Genomic DNA, 24062 nt, shown 5'->3' with positions numbered 1-24062 from the left:
TTCAGTTTTTATTTACCCACATCAAATTGTAATATACTTTGTTTTCGTATTGGATACGTTTGAGTGATTGGACGGCATTTATTGATCGTAAAATATTTATGTCTCACACCTGCTGTCATACGACACGATAACTGCTTTGATACGTTTCTGTTGTATTTTTATTACATCAATATTTTGTTAAGGTTTAACGCGTTATAATATTAAACGTTGATACAATGCTTATTGTATAAGAATATGAGGTCATTGAAGTATCGGCGTGAATTCCAACTGTAAAAATAACCATTACAGTGAAAAACGTTGGGTCGTAGGTTCAAATCCGTAATTTTGACAGTGGAAGACGCAAGCAATAATAAGCCTACCGGAGGCCTGATTTTAGTCCCCTTTCTCTTCTTGTCCTTTTTCTTATAAGGAAATAATAGGAAGGGAAGGGGATTTGACGCAGGAGAGGATGTGTAGGGAGGGAAAGTATTCATTCCATGCGTCTCCTTCTCCGTCGATCAGATAGGTAATGCATCTGCAATTGTAGATGTTTACTGGCAGAGGACGCGTCGCTATTTCGGCGAATTCTGGTGGCCGCTCGGTCGTTTGCCACTGTCTGTTTGCTTGTCTGGTTCATATCCACATCTGTGATTTGTACGAGAATAATCTTACTCTTATTAATATTATAAACGCGAATGTTTAGATGGATGGATGTTTGTTTGAAGGTATCTCGATGAAATTTGGCATAGATGTAGATCATAAATTGGAAGAACACATAAGCTATTTATTAAGTTTTTTTTTAATTCCGCGCGGACAGAGTCGCGGGCGACATCTAGCTAGTAAGTCCAAATTGAAATAAAACTATTTAATTATTCATAACATATTTATTAACGAAAGGAATGTTTTAACAAATGTACAACATAACCTAATACAACAAAATTAACTTACATACGTTTTTACACAATTCAAACAAAAATTGTATTATATTTATACATATTCAATGTAAAACACTTTAAAAAAAATAAAGACAACTTTTAGTAAGTAGTAGAAATAGGTACAAAATAATAATTTACTTTTAGTAACAAATTCATTATCATTTCAGTAAATTAAGTCACATAAGTTTCTGAATTACATGACGGGGTTAAAGTCTATTTCAGTGTTTCCCAAAGTGGGCGATAACGCCCTCTTGGAGGCGTTTAAACCTAGGAGGGGGCGATAAGGGACCCTAAAAATGGGGGGCATTGAAATTAATTAAAGTAATGAAATTGTGTTTTTTTAGTTTTAGGGCTGAATAAAAATTGGGGCCGCTCTGAAATATAATTGCTTTTCAAAGGGGGCGGCGAAAGAAATAAGTTTGACAATCACTGGTCTAACCATTTGAAGGGGGAAAGTCCAACATCTTGGAGCTAACAGTTACATTTAACCCCCCCCCCCCCCATCCAACAACTTGTGTAAACTGTTACAATCTTTTTATCGGCTCAAGGTCATCTGCCTGTCGTTTAGTGCCCCCCACTTTGTCTGTGTGTCTGTTTGTCTCTGTGTCTGTTTGTCTGTGTGTCTGTTTGTCTGTGTGCCTGTGTGTCACAGTGTGGCGAGCACGGCAGCAGTCTCGGCGGGTGTGAGATGTAGCACGGCAGCGATTGCGTTCACCATATGTCTGCGTCCCGCAGCATCACGTGACAACAAATACGCCATCACTACATTCTTTAGATATTCCAAATTAGCGCCCTCCCGCGACTGAATGCGACACAATCTGTTTTATAGAAATACGTGCAATTAAAAAAAATTTCTTTTAAGTCGCGACACCACACTGTTCAATGCGAAATAGAAATGAAAATATCTGGCTTGCTTTCTATAAGAGAGAGAGAGAGACAGACAGAAAAACATGCGACGCAGCACAGCTTCCAATAGCTTACTATAGCAAAAAGTGTCGTGACAACTTTTCGTAAGAATATTTTCCGTCTAGCCCCCTTTCACAACGCGCGATAAGGAACTTCGTTCCAAAAATAAATCTATATATATAAAAGAAAGTCGTGTTCCACTATTTATAACTCAAGAACGGCTGAATCTATTTGACTGAAAATTGGTGGGCAGGTAGCTTAGAACCAGGAAACGGACATAGGATAATTTTTACCCCGTTTTCTATTCTTTATTCCGCGCGGACGGAGTCGCGGGTAAAAGCTAGTCTATATATATAAAAGAAAGTGGTGTTAGTTACACTATTTATAACTCAAGATAAGTCGAACTGATTTAGCTGAAAATTGATGGGGAGGTAGCTTAGAACTAGGAGACGGACATAGGAACTTTTTTATCTTGTGTGCATTTCATTTATTCCGCGATGACGGAGTCGCGGGTAAAAGCTAGTTTAAAATAAAATTAACTTTTTTTAGAGATCGTATATTGAGATACATGGAATAGAAAAGACAACTAAAATAACAATGACATTAAGAATGTGTTCTTTTTTTAAATTTTAAATTCATCTTTTTTTTCTTAATGTCATTACACCAAAAAGTATATAAAACCTCCTTAAACAAAAGCTATTAATAAAAAAGGAAAAAAATTGTTCTTCGCTAATAAAAGTTCAGCTGATACTGTTTCCAGTTTGTAAAGACGTGTAACACTTTTATTCTGTATTCTTATTTCGTTTAACTTAATTTTAATTCAATATTAAATCCTATTTTTTTTCGAATTCAGTGAAATACTTTCAAATTAACAGAATGAAATTTCTCTAAATTATATCTCACCTGTCAATCTCTTCCTTTAATGTTCTTATGACTTCTTTAAAACGTTCCTTCTCAATTGTCGCATCACGCTGACAGTCTCTGGAAATTTTAATTCTATATTTAGTCATTTATACATTAATTGTATGAGGCTCGAATAGGAGGGAGGGGTTCTGAGATAAATTACGAAATATCATGAGTAGAGAGAGGGGGGGGGGGTAAAACAAGATATGACGTGTATTTATTTTCTGACTAATTATTTAAATTTAATGAAAATTTCACCATTATTTTGTTACAAAAACACGTAATTTTAGGTTAAGGAGGGAGAGATAATCTAAAACCTCACCATACATCACCAAAGGGGGGTTCAAAACAAAAAAGTTTGTCAAAAAACGGACTTTTAGGAGTAACGAAACGTAAATGAATGACCTTGAGCCGTCAAAAATATTGAAACGTCCAGTACAATTAGAACTGGAATGCTGCAATTGCGTACACGAAGTCACCTGGTAATGCTTTACCTGTAATGTCCCTCGAGGAGGTGCTTCTCTTTGCGCAGCTGAGTGATGTCCAGGTCTTTGCGGGCCAGCTCGTGCGCGTAGTGCAGCATGTGAGGTGGAGCACTGCCCTCCTGCACACATACAACATACTTCACACTTCATCAAAATCCAACAACCTAACCTTGTTATGGCAGGATTAAAATATTATTTACTTTTTTGAATTTAGAAATGTACAATTGCTTTATTATTTTTCAAATTTTGATTTACATATTAATTGTAATCTTATGGATAGAACGTCGTTACAATGTTACGTCAGTAACTCCTTTTTCTTTTTAAAAACTGAGATGTTACAAAAACATCGAAAGAAAAACATATTTCATAACAAAATTCGATTCAAATATTCAAATCCGTATTGATTCCTTAACTTTAATCGATGTTTATAAATAGTTCACTTCACTATGAAGCCCAAAATTGACAGATGTCAAATGTGACCTATTAAATTGGCTCACCAAAGTTCTTATAAAACAAAAATGTATATATAAAATTAGCTTTTACCCGCGACTTCGTCAGCGCGGAATAAAAAAAAAGCACACAAGATAAAAAAGTTCCTATGTCCGTCTCCTAGTTCTAAGCTACCTGCCCATCAATTTTCAGCTAAATCGATTCAGCCGTTCTTGAGTTATAAATGGTGTAACTAACACGACTTTCTTTTATATATATAGATTAATCCTAACGTTAAAAGACTGTCACAATTTTACTGAAAGAGAACATCAATTAAATATTGTCATCTTAGAAAAATCTGAGATATGAACATAATTTCTTATAAGACAGGAAAAAATATATATACTCACATATATACTAACAATATACTCACATTAAGCATTCCATGTCCTTCTTTGAGAAGTTCTTCACTGCTAAGTTTTCGTGCGCGTTCGCTGCGCGTGCGCATGTACGTGTCCGTCTCCTCCAACAACGTCGCGTACCGTTCTCTCTGCGCCTGCGTCTGTCTCTCCAACGTCTGCACTCGGCTCTTCAGCTCCGATGTCACCTCTTTGTGGTATTCTCTCTCACTCTTTAACTTCTATAAGGAGAAATATAAATTATTTTTGTTATAAGCTAAAAAAAAAAATAGTCATTTTGAACTAAATTTTCATCGGCAAGGTGGTAATTGTGTGGAAAATATAAGACAAAATATTCAAATTAAAATCTAGATATTTATGAATTCATGAAATTTAGCATAAAATGTTAGGTGTGCTATTTCTTTAAAAAGCAAAGAATCTATATATATATAAAAGAAAGTCGTGTTAGTTACACTATTTATAACTCAAGAACGGCTGAATCGATTTGACTGAAAACTGCTTAGAACCAGGAAACGGACATAGGATAATTTTTACCCCGTTTTCTATTTTTTATTCCGCGCGGACGGAGTCGCGGGTAAAACCTAGTTTGATATGAAACAGCAATTTTTAAACAATTAAATTTTCATCAAAAAAGTAAAAAAGTTACCTCTTCATACAACTTGAGCGAATCCTCTTTATCTTGCTTCTCTTCTTCCCACATCAACTTGAAAGTCTCCACTTTCTCCTTCAGCACCACTATCTCTGTCTTCAAATCATCTACCTCAGTAACATCATCATCATGACTTCTCTTAATATTTTGTGTTTTATAATTTTCGAAGTCTAACTTCAATTTCTCCAATTCTTCTTTACATTTATCATGTACATTATCGTATCCATCTACTTTGAAAACAGTGGTAATATCAACTGGATTGCCTAATTTAATATTTTCGGCAATCAATTCTTTCTTTAATATATGAATTTTATCAATCAATGTCTGCAAATATTCACTGTCCGCTAATTTTTCATTATCAGTCTCACTTTTCTGTTGTGTTTCATCTGAAATACCATCAAATATAATATACATAGAATACATCCATACAAGAGTGTATGGATGGATGGATGTTTGTTACAAGGTATTTCCAGAACGGTTAATGGTTAAAGGAAATCTCTACGAAATTTAGCACAGATGTAAAAAATAATCTGAAAGAACACATAAGCTACTAAGTTTTTTTTTAATACCGTACGGACGGTTTCGCGGGCGACAGCTAGTTACATTCATAAATAGAACTGGTATAAGGTAATCTTAAATGTATTAAAAATTTAAAATGATTTAGTTTTCATTCCACGACTATATCTTTCTTGATCTTCTCAATCTGAATTCAACTTGGAGTGATTTGTAAAATTAATGTTAATATATCATGAAACAATGGTCCATCTAGATTCTAGACAGATTTAAGTCATATTCCTACCTAATAATATTTATATATCTTTATACAAAAAGATAAAATTATAATCTACATAGATATAGTTCACATAATATACAAAAAATTTGTATATGCCTCAGTAAAAGGCAATAAACAAATTGAGTATACTCACCACGTCTGGTAGCCATTTTATCCAGAAGACTGCCATTAAGCGATTCTTTTAACTGCTGTATGGTCTGCTGGTCTTTTCTCCGTCTCAAGTCGTACTCCCCTATGGTCTGTGACAATTCCGCTAGCTTGCCCTCTAGCAGAGCCACTCTCTCTTCTTGACGAGCGCAGATCTTTCTCGCAGATTCTTCTGCGCGTTTCGCTTTTATTTGTTCCTATATTTAAAATGTTAATTGTTTGTTAATCTTACTAATATTATAAACGCTAGTTTAAAAGCTATTTTACCCGCGACTCCGTCCGCGCGGAATAAAAAAATAGAAAACGGGGTAAAAATTATCCTATGTCCGTTTCCTGGTTCTAAGCTACCTGCCCAACATTTGCAGTCAAATCGATTCAGCCGTTCTTGAGTTATAAATAGTTTAACTAACACGACTTTCTTTTATATATATAACATAACAAAGTTTTGATACATGGATGGCTAGTCGTTTAGACCAGGGATCCCCAAACTATTTTGGACAAGTGACCCCCATTTCCAAAATGAACCGTTACCACAGACCCTCATAGCCAAATTATCTACTTTTAAGATCAAATATTATTATTATTCATTCTGACTTAGGTCAATAGAAGAAGACAGAGTGAGAATTAGCATTGCTTTAAGTTCAATATCGACCCCAGGGGGACGATTTCGACCCCTTTGGGAATCCCTGGTTTAGAGGCTATGTCTATTGCTTAAGGAATCGCACTTAAATTTGGGATATCTGTAGAACAACTGAGGAACTGAACAACTAATCTAGAGGAACACATAGAGTACCTATAGTACTCTACATAGGTACATATACCGTATGTACCTAACATATTGTACTAGTTTTTTTCTAATACGCATAGATGATGTCACAGGCAACAGCTAGTAGATAATATTTACAAAAGACAGAGGCTAGAGTCAACTTTCATACAACATGGCAGTCGCTGTCAATGCAAATTACGCGACCGAACTCAATAATCAAACTTTAGTTTTTAAACATCTAAAAGATCATTTTATATTCATTTATCAAACAATGTATTCGGTCAATAAAAAAGGGTCTTAATTAAGATATTACCTCTCTGATAGCAATGGAATGTGACTGTTCCAACAATGCCAACTTCTGCTGCAGCCGCACCAGCAGCGCAGGAGTCTCCACTGTGCGAGCCTCTGCACGCTGCAGCCGCCGCTGAGATGCCTCCAAACTGCTGCTCAGGTCTCGCACTCGCTTCTCCAACTCCGCTTGAGATGCTGCAAATTATCACAAAACCTTTTTACTTTTTTTAGTTTTGTTATGGTTAGTTTTTTTTAGAATTTGCAATTTATTTACTTACCTTGCGCTTCCGAGGTGTTAACAACTTTATCCTCTAATCTCTCTTTATTTTTCCTTTCTGATGTCAATTTTGCATGTAATTCTCTGTAATAAATAATATAAATAATATCAAAACTTTCCTGTAAACTCAAAACAGTGTATATATTTGTACATACTTCATCATAGCAGCATGGTCGGCCCTCTCGTTCTCTCGCTCCTGAATTTCGTAAGCAATTTTGGCTTTCAAATTGCTAACTTCAACGAGATGTTGTTGTACTAGAGTTTTTGTTTCTTCTCTCATTGATGCTAACATGTTTTCATACTGAAATTATTAATAATATCAAATTAAACTTCAATATTTATCAATAATATTGATTTACCTAATTCTAAAATGTTTTCATACTAAACCAGTATTTTTTCTTACTTCTGGGAACTCATTGAATCCATTCAGAAAGCAAAAAAATAATTAGAAAGGAAACAATAATAATGTAAAAAAAACATGCTGAAAAGAGGGAAAAACACAAAAACTATATAAAAAAGTAACAGGCACATAAATATTAACAGGTATAAATTCCTACTGGGTTTGCAATGCTGAATTTACAAGGCCTTAACTCAACATTGTGCTTATTACTTTTCAGAAATAAGCATTAATATTCTGCAAAAGCTTTAGAGTCAGTGCATCAGTTACAGCAGTAAATAATTGTTCATTTTCATACATGTATAAGTGAAATAATGTGATTCTAAAACAAAGATGTATTATTACCGATTTTGGTTAGGTTCATAAGGATGAGAGATGGACTTACCAAACTACTAAATGGGTGGGCTAAAAAGGAAAACAAAGTGTGGGGAGTCAAAAAAAAAGATGGGTTGATGATATAATAATGACTGCGGGAACAAGTTGGATGCACTCGACCAAGGACAGAGAAAGATGGAAAAGGATGAAGAAGGCTTTAACCAAATAAGGGGCCACATAACAAAGAAAAGATGAAAAATTAGTTTATTAATAATCTGTTTTATGTTGCATTGTTAAGTGGAATTAAAGCTTATATAAATAAAATAAAATACCTTTTCTCTGGTAACTTTCTTGTCAGCTTGGAAAGCCTCCTCCATGCGTGATTTCTCAGCGGACAATGTGGCAAGTGATTGCATAAGCGTTGTCACAGAATCATCTGAACCTTAGGAAAACAATACAAAATATAACATTTAAAAATTTAATTCAGGTAACAATATAATTTGTACACGATAAATATGACAATATAGATGTTAAGTTTATGTTCAACTATATTGGAAGCCACAATAATAGCATGTTGTTTACATTAGCCTCTTCAACTATTGCATGGTTGTGGGGTCAAATCTGTGAACCATATCCTAGCACATGCTGGATGTTTCACAAAAGATGTTGTGTGTAAGACAAAAAAAACCATTAGGTCCACAGCTCCACAATAGGATACATTACCTATTGAGTCAATAAAAACCCAATTGGTCAATTGAAGCACCCCACATGCTTAGTTAAAGTAGTGAAGGAAAATAATAACTTATTTCAATATACTTTCTTTCTAACTTTCGTTTCCACATCTGCATAGAAAATTGTGGCAGATTTGGAAATAGACTTTATCTGAACTGTCTTTTTTTATTAAACACTGTCCCTAAGGTAAGAAGTAAAACCAAACAATACCTTGTCCACTGTCTTTGTCACCTCTACTCAAAGCTTTTAAGCTGATTTCTAAGGCCTCTTTTTCTTTAACGAGACCTTTATATGCAGCAACAACATCTGAAAAACAAACTACTAGTTGACCAAAAATACGATTCCAATCTGTTTAATGTCTTTTAAATACATTACAAAATGAGTTATTTGGTGATAAAAAGTAAATATTTTTTAGGTTTATACAATTTATTACTTTGTTGTCTGAGACTTAAATAGTGATGATGGAAATGCAGTTTTAAATGGAAATTCGAAACATATGGTTTAGGACAAAAAAAATTGTATTACCTCTAAGCCTGGCCTCATATCTTTTAATTTGGTCCGCTTGTTTGGTTATTGTCGAAATTAGCTCTTGTTTTGACAATGACTCCATAGTTTTATTTAAATGTGATTTTTTTTAAGTTACACGAGTTGTTATATCAATAACATTGCTATTTTAAAACAACAGATAGACATGTGAATAGTTCTCTTATCAATTAGAAGTGAATATAATTGAAACTTTTGCTTTTTAAATATGACCTGTTTACTTTCTCATTATGCAATTATAAATGCATGTACTAATTGTAATTACTAACTAAATGTAAACTTGTAATTGTTTGCTAATGCAATTTTGCAAGTTAAGTTCACAACACAATTAAACTGACATTGACAGCTATACAGATACGTCAACATATAAAGGGCTGCCATATCAAAACTTTTTTAATCTCATAAATGTTGAATGTTGAGTACAACTAGAAAAAATACAAGTTCATCCAATTCTTGGTTAAAAAAGGGTCTTGACTCTTGACACACAGACAGACGGACGGACAGCAAAGTGATCCTATAAGGGTTCCGTTTTTTTCTTTCAAGGTACGGAACCCGAAAACGAAATTAGAAATATTTTCGACGTACCAATAAGGCGCTGTTTTGAACTGGTACTTTGATTCTATTGTAAGCCCGATTATTCGGACGACAAAGCGATGCAGTCGAGCCCCACAACCAAATGCGGTGCCGTGATGCCACCAAGAACAAAATGCCAAGCACAATGTCAACCAGTTAATCTTGAAGGAATAAGGAATCTATGAACGTCTACTTAACGATAAAGATCATGTTTTTTAGCTGTATAAAAATACTCTGCTGTGTTGAATTGCCGTATGTTGCGCTGCTACACATGCTACAGGTTGTGCCAGTTGTTCTAGAAACAAAATCGATTATTGTAATGTCTTATTATGTCTAAATATAGCACTTTTACATCTAATGTATATAATAGTACTAAAAAAATCACAAAATATTTATTGATGGTATAAATATTTATAGCAAAAAAGATCAAAAACCTTACATTGCGTAAAAATAGGTACCTAATGCAAAACGTTGACGGAAAAATCGATGGCGCTGGAAGTTTCGTAACCTTTAATTTCCGGATTTTTTAATACTATTGTGGAAGGTAAAAGAATGTGGAAGGAATTATAGTTATTTATTTATATGGAAATTAGGGGTTATCATAACTTCTTATAGAAATCTAAAAATGGAAAAATGTACCATAAAAATGTAAAGCTTTTTAAATATACACGAAATTTCTATTTTGCTATGATATATAGGATTTAGTATTACATTCAAACTATTATAAAAAATACACTTCGTTATGTAGTGCGGATCAGATCGGCAATTTTTTTTTGTGAATAATAACTTTAAAACAGGGACAAACAATTTTTCGCCCTTCATTTATAGTATCCCCTAGTATCTGGTCCATATCCAGTTTGATCATCGCGGGAAGAGGTCATTGAACTTTATTTAGGGTGAACATGACTTTCCGCACCCCTCGACTAAACTGCTACTTTAATAAATGTGACCGTTCAAAATATCCTACACGATCGATTTTTTGGAATGTCTTTTCTATTTCATTCATCGGATTCATTTTTTTCTGAAGTATTTTGATTTTAACTTTAAATCATTTAATTAATTCAGGTTCTCTAGGACATTGTGATAAACATTTCAATAGACCTAGAATCTCAGTCTACCTCTGTTTTGGTACTGAGTGCTTGATTTTTTAATCACAAAGAAACTACAATACTTAATTATTTTCTTAAGTACAACAAAATATGACAAAGCAGGACTATATAAAAAAAGTATACTAAACTAATGAAAACTCTATTGAAGAGCAAACCCGCGTGCAAGTAGCAGCTGCCCGATTATTCCGAGAAAATCATTTCCCATTCAACCGTAAATTGCGTCTACTCAGATAGCACTGAATGTCAGAGTTCAAGAGGTTTTTGAGACGATATCTACGGAAAAGGTTTCAAGTCTAAATATAATCCGTTGTTAACTAGGATTTCTATCCAATGCTAAGCTTTTATATGACGATTTAAGGGAAATCTAAATACCATAATTTATTAAGTATGTCTTCATTTTTACGAACAAAGCGCATTGTTCAGCTTATAGTAAAAAGTAAGATCAGGGAAATGTATAATGCTTAACTATCATAGCAATCCCTTTTACCTCTTCGCCATCAATACATTATTAATTAAAGATCTACAATGGTACTTTGGAAAACGTCGTCAAAGACTTCGATCTTTGAAAGCCAACATAAGAAATTACATAAAATCAAAAGCTTTATTCTCTACTCCTGACAAGTCGATGTACCGCTAAAAAAACTTGATATTAGATTTAGGACTACTATCGCTGAATTAAAACCGATTTGTACGTTTTTAACGAACACATAATCGAAGGTTATTTTAACAGAATAACGAGATTTATATTATTAACCCTTGCCTTTTTATACATACATACATTACCGCTGAATCACCCATAGTCACGAACACCACACTATAAATTGGGGCGAAGTTAGATATTTGTTTTATAAAATGAATTTAAACCAAGCTGTTGGTTTCCTATATAGAACTAAATACAGATAGAACTATATAGAACTAATACTAATATCAGTCAATTAATCTGTATAATAGTTTTAATGTTTAATTCCTTTGACATTCAAAACAAAATATCCTAAATATTTGATTTTTCACAGCACACAGTAATCTTTAGTTTAAAGTAGATTATGTATTCAGACTAAATCATCCGGTATGCAAAGTTTCCCAATGGATATTGCGTAAGAAATTCCGACGTCAGAATAATTTGCTTTTAATATAATTCCGTTTTGCGAAAACATCTTGTCGATGGACGCGTGTTTTACCATCAAGAGAGAGTTATAATGAACTTTCTAATCGAAGGCTCGCCCGTTAGCCCGTTACTATAGTTTAGTGGTTCACTTGTGCGGCCAAACTGGTGACATGGTCATATCAAATTTATAATTTTTATGACAACTAAATCATAAATATTTCATATCTTATTCTTTGAAAGTTCACTTACTTAACATAAAACTAACAATCGTTAAGTTACCACTAAGGGACACCCCTAGTTTAGAATTAGTATTAAAAATTACACTAAGCAATTGTTTAAATAACCATTAAATGTATCTGATAAACGAAGTACAACTAATGGTGCTTTATGGTCATTCGAGTAAATAATAAGAAAATGTCTAAACATTTTGACGATGTTAATTTTTTTACCTAGACATATTTTTTTGCCAATTGTCCAATGTTCGCTGTTGTCTAGATTGTTTGAAAAGGAAAAACTTTGCGACACAGCAAAACGCTCCGTTGTCGTCGCCAAGCTGTCTGGTCTCAAAGTGAGAACAAAAAATTGTACATTAAAATCTCCCGACTCAATATTGACATCGAAATGAAAGATAGTCTGGTGATAATATTTTTGGAACAAAGGAGCTTTGGCAGTTAGGGATTTAAATAAAAGAATATTTAAATATTATTGCTAATGTCGATATTTAATGTCTATATCAATATTCCCTACATCAGATTACATTCGTTGACATTTCAAAAAATTAAATGTAAGCCAAAATTTTTTTTCAATACGTTATCGGCGATTTGTACTCTGTCTTACATCTCTAGTTACACACTAGGCCAAACCTTACAATACCCGAACCTGCCCAGAAATTAATATAAACCAAAAAAAAAAAAAAAAATTTGTTAAATAATTGTTATACAATAAATAAAAACTAAACAGAAAAAATTGACAATTGTTAATTTATAAATTAACTGAAACTACGCTAAACACAAATAAAATACCACGAAATATTGCAGAGAAAATAAAATTAAATGGGACAGGTGTGAAGTTGTCAGTGCTACCTATAATTGAGAAAAAAGCTTTTTATTTAATCTTTATTGTTTTTGATAAAAAGATCTTTGCATTCGTTCAAAATTCATGCGATTAGAAACTTATGTCTAATAGACTGATAAAGACTGAATCTAAAGATGCCAAATCTATACTTTTTAGTTTGATATCTGTTAATTTAATTAATAATTAACTAATTTCTTCTCATTTATAGATAGCTTTATCAACAACTGCTCTGACAAAATGTTCCTTTCATTGGTTAGTGTGAATTTCAAGTGACGGACGACACAACACAGATTATCGTAGATATGCTGGAAATCCTTTGAGCGGTTGATTAGGGATCCAAATAAAACTAAGTCTCCGCTAAATTGGCTACAAGGAACTGTGAAATGGAGGCGGATTTAATACTACTTAGGACATAATAAAGAAAAATAACACACTGAGATTCCCTCCACGTAGGTTAGTTTCTTTGCCACAGACACGCCCAAAAGATTCACAACAATTCCTCAGACTATATTACTTCGAGGTATGTTTTACCTGTGACTAGTTTTTTAAGCACACCACTTGCGTTGTTGCTGTGTGCATACAATGGTACACTATTCTTAAGTTAACGAAACACCACACCAACAAATTTTTAAAATCAAATTCTAAGCTACATTTAAATAAAGAACACAGTTTTTTTTAAATACTTATATGTAGGTACTTAAAAATTTATGTCGCGCAAAAATTAAAACTGACTAGTTCCGTGTAATTAAGTACTTTAAATAAATAATTAACCTTAATGAATCATTTATCCTTAGCAGTATAGAAATTAACTCACTTAATCAAAATGCGTTTAACAAGACTGTTGCTGCGCTGTCACCAACTGTGCACTATCGGGGACATGATATGCATTTATCTATGAATAATTTAACTATGAAGATACTGAAACTACTCAATACTGTGATAAATCATACGGATGTTGTTTTACAGAGTAAACAATTCACCAAACTAAGTCCCAAACTTACACTAATAATCAATATATATTAATAATAACATCAAATGAAATCTACTATAAATCTATTCACTATTATGACAATAAATTATTAATCATACATTACTTAAATGTAATAATAAATAGCGATTACACAATCAAATTAATAAGAGACAAATATCATTTCACAAAAGACAAATTTAAATCATGCTTACGTTACTGCATCAAGAGCAGTTCCTCATCAAATCGAGTGCAGTAAGCGCTCTGTCCTCTGCCACTTATGAGAAAACCTTTGAGACTAACATTAATGCAAATTTTATTACTTGACATAAACATTAATATAAATTTCCCCAACTTGATACATATTCAAGTCAATACAAAAAATTTCTTTTAAAATGTTGATCAAATAACTGCAGTCATATAGTGGTCCATCAACTTTATAATTTCGATTCAGATTCCTTACATGGTTATGTCAAAACAAGTCAAAAAAATTAAAGTCAATTCCTACTTTGGTCAACACAATTTAATATTTCATTTTTTTTTCATGGAAGAAAACTGTTTTAATATTGCATAGTGTCATCCACTACAAGTTTACAAAACATTTTATTAAATAATAATAACAATAATTTATTAACAGTAATTTTTAAAGCTGTATAAATATGGGGATAAAGTGTTAACCAATAGTTGGAATTGAAGACTCATTATTGTGATTTGAGATTTTTTTACAATGAAAATCAATCAATACAGGAATTAGAAGAAAATGTATCTTGAATATGAATTTATACATTAAAATATTAAAATAACCATCTTACATTATGATTTTGTGCATTTATATTAGAGATTCTCTTAATATTTAAAGTCATGGATTGATTATAAGAGATTATAGTCACATGAATTATAAAAGAGACATGAAAATGATTGGAGTTGTCATTGAATGATATATTTTTTCATATGAATATTTAATGTAATGATTAAATCAGTCATATTTTCTGTCATCTTTGGTAGTAATTAGATAAATTCAATATTGTTTATATACTTTGTGTAAAATATAATATTGCTGGTTTCATTTTGAACATAATCAACTGAATTACATAATTGCACTGTGTTTAAATACATATAATAAACTCTTTTTTTAATATATTTTTACTTAGAGTAAAATCTTTAATATTGCACTGTCAATCCTCATAAACAGTATATTGCTCGGGATCTAATCATTGTGACATAGTCCAAAATTTCTCTAAATTTCTTAATATTTATAATATTAAATTTGTATTAGAAATTACTCTGGTATTTAGCTAAATGTCATCAATTAAACCACTGTGAAATTGTATTTAAGAATCAGTAAAGGTATAAAAAAAAAATATTAATTAGGTCTATTTTAAAAACTAAAATAAATTATCATTTTTACTAAATTATAGACTCATCTGGTATTTAGTCACACATTAAACTAAGATTTAGCAAATTTAAAACAAAATAATAAAAACTTTCTATCTATGCTAAAGAATCAGTACATTGTTTTTTTTTTTTTTGAAAATAATATTTTCTATGAGTTACAGGAGCAAATTATCTCTTTATCAAATAAATACAGTAATATTCTTATTTGTAGTTGGACAATTTATAGTGTAATTTAAGTTATTAACATCTCAGAGATAATGATTTTGGTGTAAGGAAAGGTTTGGCTAGCTATTGAAGGTTCAAATGTTCAACTTATCCAATACCAGTATGTAAATGGATAAAATATTAATTGAAGTGAATTAATCAATAAGTGGGACTTTCCTTTTTGCTTATATTTTATAGTGAATCATGAAACTTAACCTGCGGTAGATGGTTTGTACTTTTCTTGTATGAACACTGTTTACAATTCGGTGCCATGCCATGATTTGAGTCACATTATTTCCTAGTCAATAGTTTGCTGTGACAAAGAATCATGACATAGAAATGATCAACATTTTCGCATTAGCTACAATTTATTGACTAGAATTTGATGAGTTTAGGATTTACTCTTGTTCGTTTTGAAGCTGACCTGCAGCACTTGGCCGTTCAGAGAGTATCCATTCAGGGACTGGATGGCGACAACTGCCTCATCATAGTTGGTCATGGTAACAAAACCATATCCCTTGCACTTGTTAGTGGTGGGATCTCTTATTATTTTAACACACTGGACGGCACCAAATGGGCCGAAGAGCTGCCAAAGAGTACTCTCTTCAGTATCAGCTCCAATATTGTACACAAAGATGCACCAACCTGAACCTCCAAGAGCATTGCCTTGGATGATGGGATCGGCCAGTGGAGAGAATCTCTGCAGACCTTTATTGATAGCTAGGAGGGCCTTCCCTGCTGGGCCAACAAATCTACGAGTAGAATTGGGAGTCAAGTAGGCAGCTAATGGAGCTAGTCCTTTGTTCTGATTGCTGGGATTGTTTGCACATTTAACAGTCATCGGGCCAGTGCCTCCTGGTGGAATGGTGCCATTCAACTCACGGATAGCTGCCTCTGCTTCACAGCGCTGGTCATATCGGATGAATGCCACACCGCGTGATGGCCCCTGAATTGATTGCTCATCTATACCTCCTTGTAATAAATGGCCGACACTTACGTTCTCATGAAGAATCCGCGAGCTGATGATCGATCCATAAGGACTGAAGAGCTTCTCCAGGTCTTGCTGTGTCATATGTTTGGGCAAGCCGGACACGTAGAGATTGGCACCTTTAATTGCGTCGGAACTGGGGCGGGCGTAAGATACTTTTATTATCTTATTCTGCAGTCGAAGACCATTTAGGGTGTTAACAGCCTTTTCGGCATCTTCAGCCTTGTGATAGTTGACGAACGCGTAGCCTAGACTCTGCCCGTTGAGAATGTGGTCCGGGAACACGGTTACTTTGTCTCTAATCAATTTACAACTCTCGACCTCCCCAACACTAGAGAATAATGACCGGATCTCTTCTTGAGTCATAGTTTGTGGCAAATAATTAACAATCAAGTTCGTCTTAGATTCATTGTTGCATGGCTGTACTTTACTACCATTTTGCGTAGGTTGATTCATGTTTACGGAGTCGATATTGGTCATCATTTTTACTGAATACAGCGTTAACACCAAATAAGGTTAAAAACCGAAAGGTTTAAATAATGTAATACTAAGAACGTTTTCTAATAAGAAGACTATTTCGCCCGAAACGTTAGCTCCACTTCGTATTGGTTGAAAGCATATGCAAGGAAAGAAAATCAATAAGATGCTGTGTACTCTGGTACTTATCCTGTTTTCGGAAATCCAGTACCTAATTTCGTTGAATCAAAGTATAATCGGAAACACAAATTAACGCGAGTTTATTAGATCTCACTGAGGATACGAAAGTAAAGTGAAAAGGAAATCAACCAAAAATCTATGCGACTTGCGACCTATTCTCGTAAATTCATTTCTTTCACTTCACTTTCTTTTTAAAATGTTGCCAGACAATTAAAACATTTCACCCGAGTACTTAAATCTGCGGGAAATTACAAAGCTTCTTATAACCATTTATAAAAGTACGAAAGTGTGAAAGTGTTATTTATAATGTAATGGATACAAGACTAACAACTTTTGAAATTTAATTTCATTCAGCCTTTCATCTCGAGGTTTTCAGTATTTCTTTAACATTATTATTTTCATATTATTATTTTTTCATAACTTCTTTATATTCTGAATTCTTAATTTTTTTTTCTAAGTAAACGTGATAAATACGGCAAGAGCAATTTATTGTACTTTTTTAATTCTTCCAAATTACATGGGATTATTAATCATAAGGTAACACCAAAACAGTGGTGCCAATAGCTTTTTGGCCAACATAACGAAATTGCAATGGAAGCATTCACAAAGATAGCTTTCCTAGAAAAAAAATCTACATGTAAATAAAGTGAAAAGTTCAACATAATACAATTTTATTGATTATTTATAAATTTCAGGTCAGGTCAATAATTTATAAACAACTTGGAACAATAAAACATTTAAAATAGTATTATATTAACTACTTTTTTCTTCTATTAAAATTATAGATAATTCTAATAGTTAAGGTGCTGCCATATTTCAAAATAATTTTGTTTAATTCGATACGAAAATAATAGTAACCAAAGCGGGGATTTTTGGATTTACTCGAGCGTGACAGTTAAACAAAAGGGGGAAACCTTGCACCCAATCGAGTACTCCTACCACAAATGAAAAGCTCTATATAAAGCCGCGTTTTTAGGGTGGCCGGTCATAATCCATTCAGTAAAGACTAAAAACTGTGTTAAAAATTTATGCCTCATGTACCATGCAAATTAACAGATACTTGAAAAGTAGATTTTTCTGTCTCAGCCTGTCTCAAACTGACATGCTAGGTCATTTTAACAATAGTTTTTTTACTTAGTATCCTAATCAGCTATCCTAAAAGCGCGACTCTATATGTTTTTTTTTTGTGACTGAGTAGTCACTGTTTGCCTTGAAGAGGCAAAGGAGTTTCACCGGGCTTGAGGTGGCCGGGCGCAGATGGCGCTTAGCCTAAACCTCGTTTAAGAGTAACTGGGCTCGAGGGCTCCCACAGGAGCCTCGGCTCGGATTGTTACTTCATTATTATTAGCGAATCGGGAGGTCACCGAACTCTTAGATCGCTTAGGCGGACGCTCCATGGAGTGACTGGGCTCAAGGGCCCCCGAGAGGGGACCTCGGCTTGAACGGTTGCTATTATCTGATTCGTATTATTAATACAACTAACATTACTACAACTTCGAAAAACGTTAGCGCTGGGAGAAGGAGTGGCGGAAGAAACTCCAGCAACGCTTCTATTATTGATAGGAGAAAACTTGCCTGCTATGAGGCCGATTGGATTGGAGGTGGCGGCACCTACAACTAGTGGATTAGGATGACCGACAGCAGAATCAAAATAACGACGCGACGCTAACTTCAGGTGTTGGGCAATGGTGGGCAAGTCCAAGTCTATATGAATATCGCTGTTGCGCATGTATCACGGGGCTCCCGTGGCTAGAATCTATTCTCTATCACCTGAAGTCGATGTATTTGTTTCGGGGCGATGAATATACCGGACTAGGGCTATTTATGGAGCGATTCATTTGTGGTAAGTCTATTCGATTGGGTGCAAGGTATCCCCATATGTTTAACTGCTAGCTCGAGTAAATCCAAGGGGGATTCGGCTACTATAATTATTCTTTTTTTATAAGAGAAGGGGGCAAATGAGCAGCGGGAACACCAAGGTGTTCATCGACGCCCATGGACATCTGATGATGACGTGATACGCTCGCTTCTTGAAGTCGTAGCAGTTTGGAAATACCGCCGAGGACAGACCATTCGCAAACTTCTTCATATAACATAATAAGGGAAAACTTTTCTTTTGCTTGACTACCATAGTTAGAGATTTGTATTATATTTCCATAACTCTAAAAGCAAAATTACAATAACTTTTTCATTAATTTTTATCAAACACTATGAATTATAATTGCTGCTGACTAAAGTCCTTATCACGCACGTAAGAATAATTTATTACAATTTGTTTTAGTAAGTCATTATAAAAAGTCTAGTGATTAACTAAAACTAGTTCCTTTATTGGTAAACCAAGGTTCGATCAATAACATAAGATTGGTTAAAATCTCTTTAAAAATATCCACTACTGGCATGGGCCTGGAGGCAACGAAATTTTCGAGAAAGTATTTGAACATCGTCGACATAATTTGTCAAAAATTGTATGAGATTAGTCTTTGACCATTATGCCGGATACGGGCGCTGCTGTGCAAATATAATACATATTTTGTCGATGCCTTACGAATACTTTCTCGCAAATGTATGAAGTGTTACATTTTTGATGATTGCTGAGATGTTCATGAGTAGGTTTATCAGATATCTCTATACAATGTGTTCTGTACACGGCAGGACTTGTAACTATTCATAAGGCATTTGTAATTATTAAAGTATCGGTAATATTTCTAACAAGTCACTTAATTACTACTTAGTAATCCTTGTGTTATTAAAGCTGATTCAAACAATTATCCAATTATGTTACCGCTACGATCTTTTAAAATTAAATTTAATCTTTTAACTATAAAATTACTGCTATTGTAAAATGAATGAGAAAAATAACGATAAAATTGTTTTGACCATTAAACTTATACACGACCATTGAACATACAAGTTTTACCTTACTTTAAGTACTTGTAAAACACCTATAAAAGGCAACATTTATAATTATTGTAGTTCCTAAATTTGTATTGAGCAACAAATTTTTAAGTAAGTGAATAAAAAAACAAGGGTTGTTATTGTTATGACTGGGTTTAACAAAGTAGACCGCGCCTTCACAAAAATAATAGCAATTCTACTCCGACGTGTTTTGTGTAATTTATATGGAAGGTTCTGAATTGAACCTTTTTCGAGTTTCCATTTTGCGTACTAATAAGTTTTAGATTTTAATTTAACTAAAGTCGACGTATTTATGTATATATAATCCTTGATAAAAATAATTAAACTAACCTTCATAAATGTATAATCTAAATCTTTCATTTGTTATGTGTATTCATTTGTTACGTGTATAATTGTGAAAGCGTAACAAATAGATTGGTAGTACCGTTCACCTTTTAGTTTAGTGTTCAGTGAGATAAAACATTAAGACCGTGACTCATAGTAATCAGTTGGTGGTGCCACTCTCAGTGGTTGGCGACAAAATAATCCGTGGCTGCCGCCTGTATCAAAACGGATGTTCCGCCGGGTCGAGTCTTTCGCAGCATAGAATGCTGGTTACTCATCTGATGTCGCGAATCGTTCCAAGTGATAGGCTTCGATTATGTATTATTTAAGTTTAATATATTTTATTTAAGTTGATTCCTTTTGTCTATAAAGTATAATATTTTTACAGCAAAATGTACTACAGTTAATGTCATACTTAAATCCCTGGTAAGCGACGTGAAGATCCGCGTTTTACAAATAACAGATAAATATGATCTATCGGGAGTCGGTCGAATTATATTTGTATTTAATATAATATTGTTAAGAGAAAAATTCGAGAATCTCAATCTTCTCATACATTTATGACTTTACATAAATAAATGTCGAAACATATTAGTATTTTTAAAAACCAATAAGTCAGACTAGGGAGATGACTTTAATACATTTAATTTGAACTAAACAAACTAATATGTAACACTTTTTGTTTTAAAATATACTCGGAAACATTAAAAAAATCATTTAGTTATTACCAGATAGATTTGAAATAGTTATTCTCTCGTTTAACACTTCCTACGTCCACTACATGTGTTTAGGCTCTAGGCTGTCATAATGAAATTTAAAACACATAAGCACGAAAACATTATCCTCTAGTCAGTCAGGTAATCAGTCGGGTAAAAATAAATAAATACAACTCTCTTGCCTCTTCTAACTTGTGCCACACGCAAAGCACGCGGTGAATGTAGGGCCGGTCTCGGTGCGTTCTCGGTGCGCCTGCACCCGGGCACTTACAACACGTAAGCATGCGCGGCATTTGTGACGTTAGCACGTTGCGTTTGGCAACAATTTGCCTGTCGTTTGTTGATGTCATTCGATGTTTTAGACCCTTTTTCCACAAATCGGCTAGCAGTAGTTTCACTAATGTAAATGGTACACGGGATTACTAGTAGCTAAATAATAAGTGTGGCAGTCGAGCGCAAGATACCAGCTTTGCGGAAACTAACCTATAATTACAAGTAACGTTTGGTATGGCTTCTCTTTTCATTCTTTCATTACGTGAAAGTATCGCATGTGGCAGATTATTATCGTTCTGCGTTGGCTGATGGAGCTGATCAGTGAAAATATAATTATCAATTACTGGTGGTTAATTATGATATTGTGACAACTTAGGGTTGCTCTCTCGCGTCTTTAATTCACATTGTTACTCATTGCTTTATATGAACATAATCCCTTGATTTAGGTACTTTAGTTATCGTCATTTCATATATGAAAGTATACATAAATAATATCACACACGTCATGTGTGGTAAACTATGAGCTCTTTTTCATTTTGGTAGTTTTAAAAACAAACTTTGCATTAATAATTTAATGTGGCAACCCTCTTAAACAGTTGCGTGTCGGCGCGTTCAAATTAGCTATAATGAGCTTTGTACAAAGGTATTGTGTAAAATTCAACCTTTCATAAAGCTGAAAATTAATCGATGAACAAAGTTATTAAGTAGTGCCGGCGCGTAATGCCCACAAAGCAAGTAGTTTAGAGAATAAATTTAAAAATAAATACCACATATTTATTATGAATATATTTTTACATATTAATAAAATTGAAGTGTCTGTATGTAATAACCAAAAAAAATCATACTTTGTACACATTATGTATTTGCGTTTCTACCAAAAATCAATTTTTAAAATTTTTGTCTGTGTGTATGTGTTTTTGTCCGCAAGGCCGCGTTTGTTCCGGGTAATTTCAGGAACGGCTGGACTGATTTCCACAGAACTTAGACGGGAAGGTAGCTGTTGCACGCGGGCATTTTATAGGATACTTTTTAAATTCCGTGCTGACGTAATCGTGGACTACCGCTAGTGAATAAATTCTAGGAGAAAATCTGTAAAATAATTAGAAATAGGTTTAATTTGGACATTGTTAGCAAGAAATGTGTGATTTAACGCTTTTACTTAGTGACCTTGTGAATGCTTTCGTGTCTGAACTTAGTTTATTACCGTAGTTGGTATAAACTACTTAACTATTAAACTATTAACATTTGTCATCACGCATAATATTAATAATATGGTGAATAAATTCCTATTAGGAATAAAAATTATGACGCTATTTCTGTCGATTTACATTACAGCTTTTTTGTTTTAGTTATAGCAAATATTTTATTGTTAAAAAAAGCTGCAGCCGTAAGGGAAGTTTTGTTGAAATCAGAGCTGGAATCAATTAGGTAAATCTAAGATTACTGCATATCCCACTAGAGGTTGCATAATAGTTAATCTCAGAGATAACTATATGTTTTATACAGGGATAAAAACTTAAAAGCATAAGTACAGAAACTATAAGTTTAAGTACAGAAGTATGAGGCTAGATTATAAGGCACTATCAGGTATGTCTATACGTGTTAAAAATGTTAGGATAGCGTTTTCATAGATCGAGAGAGTAGAAACTAACTCATTACATTTCTTTCATCTTCAATTGGGATATTTTTTTTTTTTGTAAATGTAAGCTTTTTCGTTGTGGCATCTCAATCATAGATTTGTCTTTTATTTTTATAAGACGAGGAAGCAAAAGAGCGGCGAGAGTACCGACGTGATCAACGACACCCATGGACATCCACGACACCAGAAGAACTGCATATATGAACGGTCTTTAAGGAAACTGTTCTTGCTTCTTGAAGGGTCCTAAGTCGTCTTTGTCTTCTCGAAGAGTTACTTAAGAAGTTATTACTACTTCATATAATAATGTCAGCTATAATAACATTGTACGATTGCCATTTCAATGTCAACAGCCGTGATGTAACTTCATAATGACGACAATTTTGTGACAAGGTTGGTGACGCTAAGCCAATTTACCTCTATATATAATATGCCGGTTGGTATTAAAAGGTAAGGAAATACACGTTATTTAATGCTTTATTAAATTATTTAAAGGCCAAAAGATAAGTTATTCATTGAATGGTAGTGTGTAAATATAGAAAGGGAAAAGGAAGGGAAGGTAAACTACTGATTTACGTTTTTTTTTAATTGTACAAGATAAAATAAAATGTTTGTTTTTAATCATAATAGCTATATATTTATATATAAAAGAGATAGCATTTTTTGTGCAGGTGTTTCGTCAAGGATAGCTATGGTTCGCATGGCATGGATAATTTGATTGGTAAAGTGATTTCTTCTAATTTTTCTAATTAAATATTCGTAGTTAATTTTTTTTTCCACACTGGCTCGTGTTGATGAGTTTATACTTTCCTAAATTAACAAAAAAAACGTCGTGTTTTGTGTTAATATAAATCTTAAATTAAGCGAAATAAACTACACACCATTCAATTCACCAACACTATGCGTGACAGCCGTGTAAGTTCTTTGTTCACGAACAAAGACTCAAGTGAAATTGTTTGTTCACACGTGTTTTTATGTGCTGGTTATGTGTCCACATAGTATATGGTATAGAACTCTTTGTATGTTAGTAACAATGTTGATAATAATGTTCATATTTAATTAAGTTGGATAAATAAGAGTATTAACAAGATAACAGACGTATATGATCTTTTGCGGACACATGAGTTCGTGAATCTTAAGAAACAAAGGAGTACTTAGT

General features: G+C 33.4%; 2 protein-coding genes across 2 annotated transcripts; both read right to left on the bottom strand.

Annotated features, from left to right (window-relative positions):
* Nucleotides 1-1289: 1289 nt before the first annotated feature.
* Nucleotides 1290-9185, bottom strand: LOC106715955 (GRIP and coiled-coil domain-containing protein 1). Its single transcript, XM_045678567.1, has 12 exons — nt 8949-9185; nt 8634-8729; nt 8024-8133; nt 7135-7280; nt 6981-7063; nt 6725-6897; nt 5632-5842; nt 4703-5091; nt 4071-4277; nt 3218-3327; nt 2724-2801; nt 1290-1732 (listed from the first exon to the last, which is right to left on the bottom strand). The coding sequence occupies exons 1-12, from the start codon at nt 9031-9033 to the stop codon at nt 1561-1563; spliced, it is 1860 nt and encodes a 619-aa protein (XP_045534523.1). The 5' UTR covers nt 9034-9185; the 3' UTR covers nt 1290-1560.
* Nucleotides 9186-15405: 6220 nt separating this feature from the next.
* Nucleotides 15406-17221, bottom strand: LOC106715954 (ELAV-like protein 1). The gene has a single exon (XM_014509363.2). It carries the CDS (start codon nt 16862-16864, stop codon nt 15785-15787), a length of 1080 nt encoding a protein of 359 aa, XP_014364849.1. The 5' UTR covers nt 16865-17221; the 3' UTR covers nt 15406-15784.
* Between the last annotated feature and the right edge of the window lie 6841 nt (nt 17222-24062).

The sequence above is a fragment of the Papilio machaon genome, chromosome 7, assembly GCF_912999745.1.
Source record: "Papilio machaon chromosome 7, ilPapMach1.1, whole genome shotgun sequence".
In the NCBI taxonomy this organism is placed as follows: domain Eukaryota; kingdom Metazoa; phylum Arthropoda; class Insecta; order Lepidoptera; family Papilionidae; genus Papilio; species Papilio machaon.
Note: the sequence above shows the minus strand (reverse complement) of the source record. Positions and strands in the feature narration are given on the sequence as shown.

Coding starts and splice junctions, on each gene's coding strand:
- LOC106715955 (XM_045678567.1), bottom strand. CDS start 9,033: ATGGAGTCATTGTCAAAACAAGAGCTAATTTCGACAATAACCAAACAA. Junction 6,898..6,980: donor TAACACCTCGGAAGCGCAAG/GTAAGTAAATAA, acceptor GATAATTTGCAG/CATCTCAAGCGGAGTTGGAG. Junction 1,733..2,723: donor TTAAAGGAAGAGATTGACAG/GTGAGATATAAT, acceptor TCTATAAAACAG/ATTGTGTCGCATTCAGTCGC.
- LOC106715954 (XM_014509363.2), bottom strand. CDS start 16,864: ATGATGACCAATATCGACTCCGTAAACATGAATCAACCTACGCAAAAT.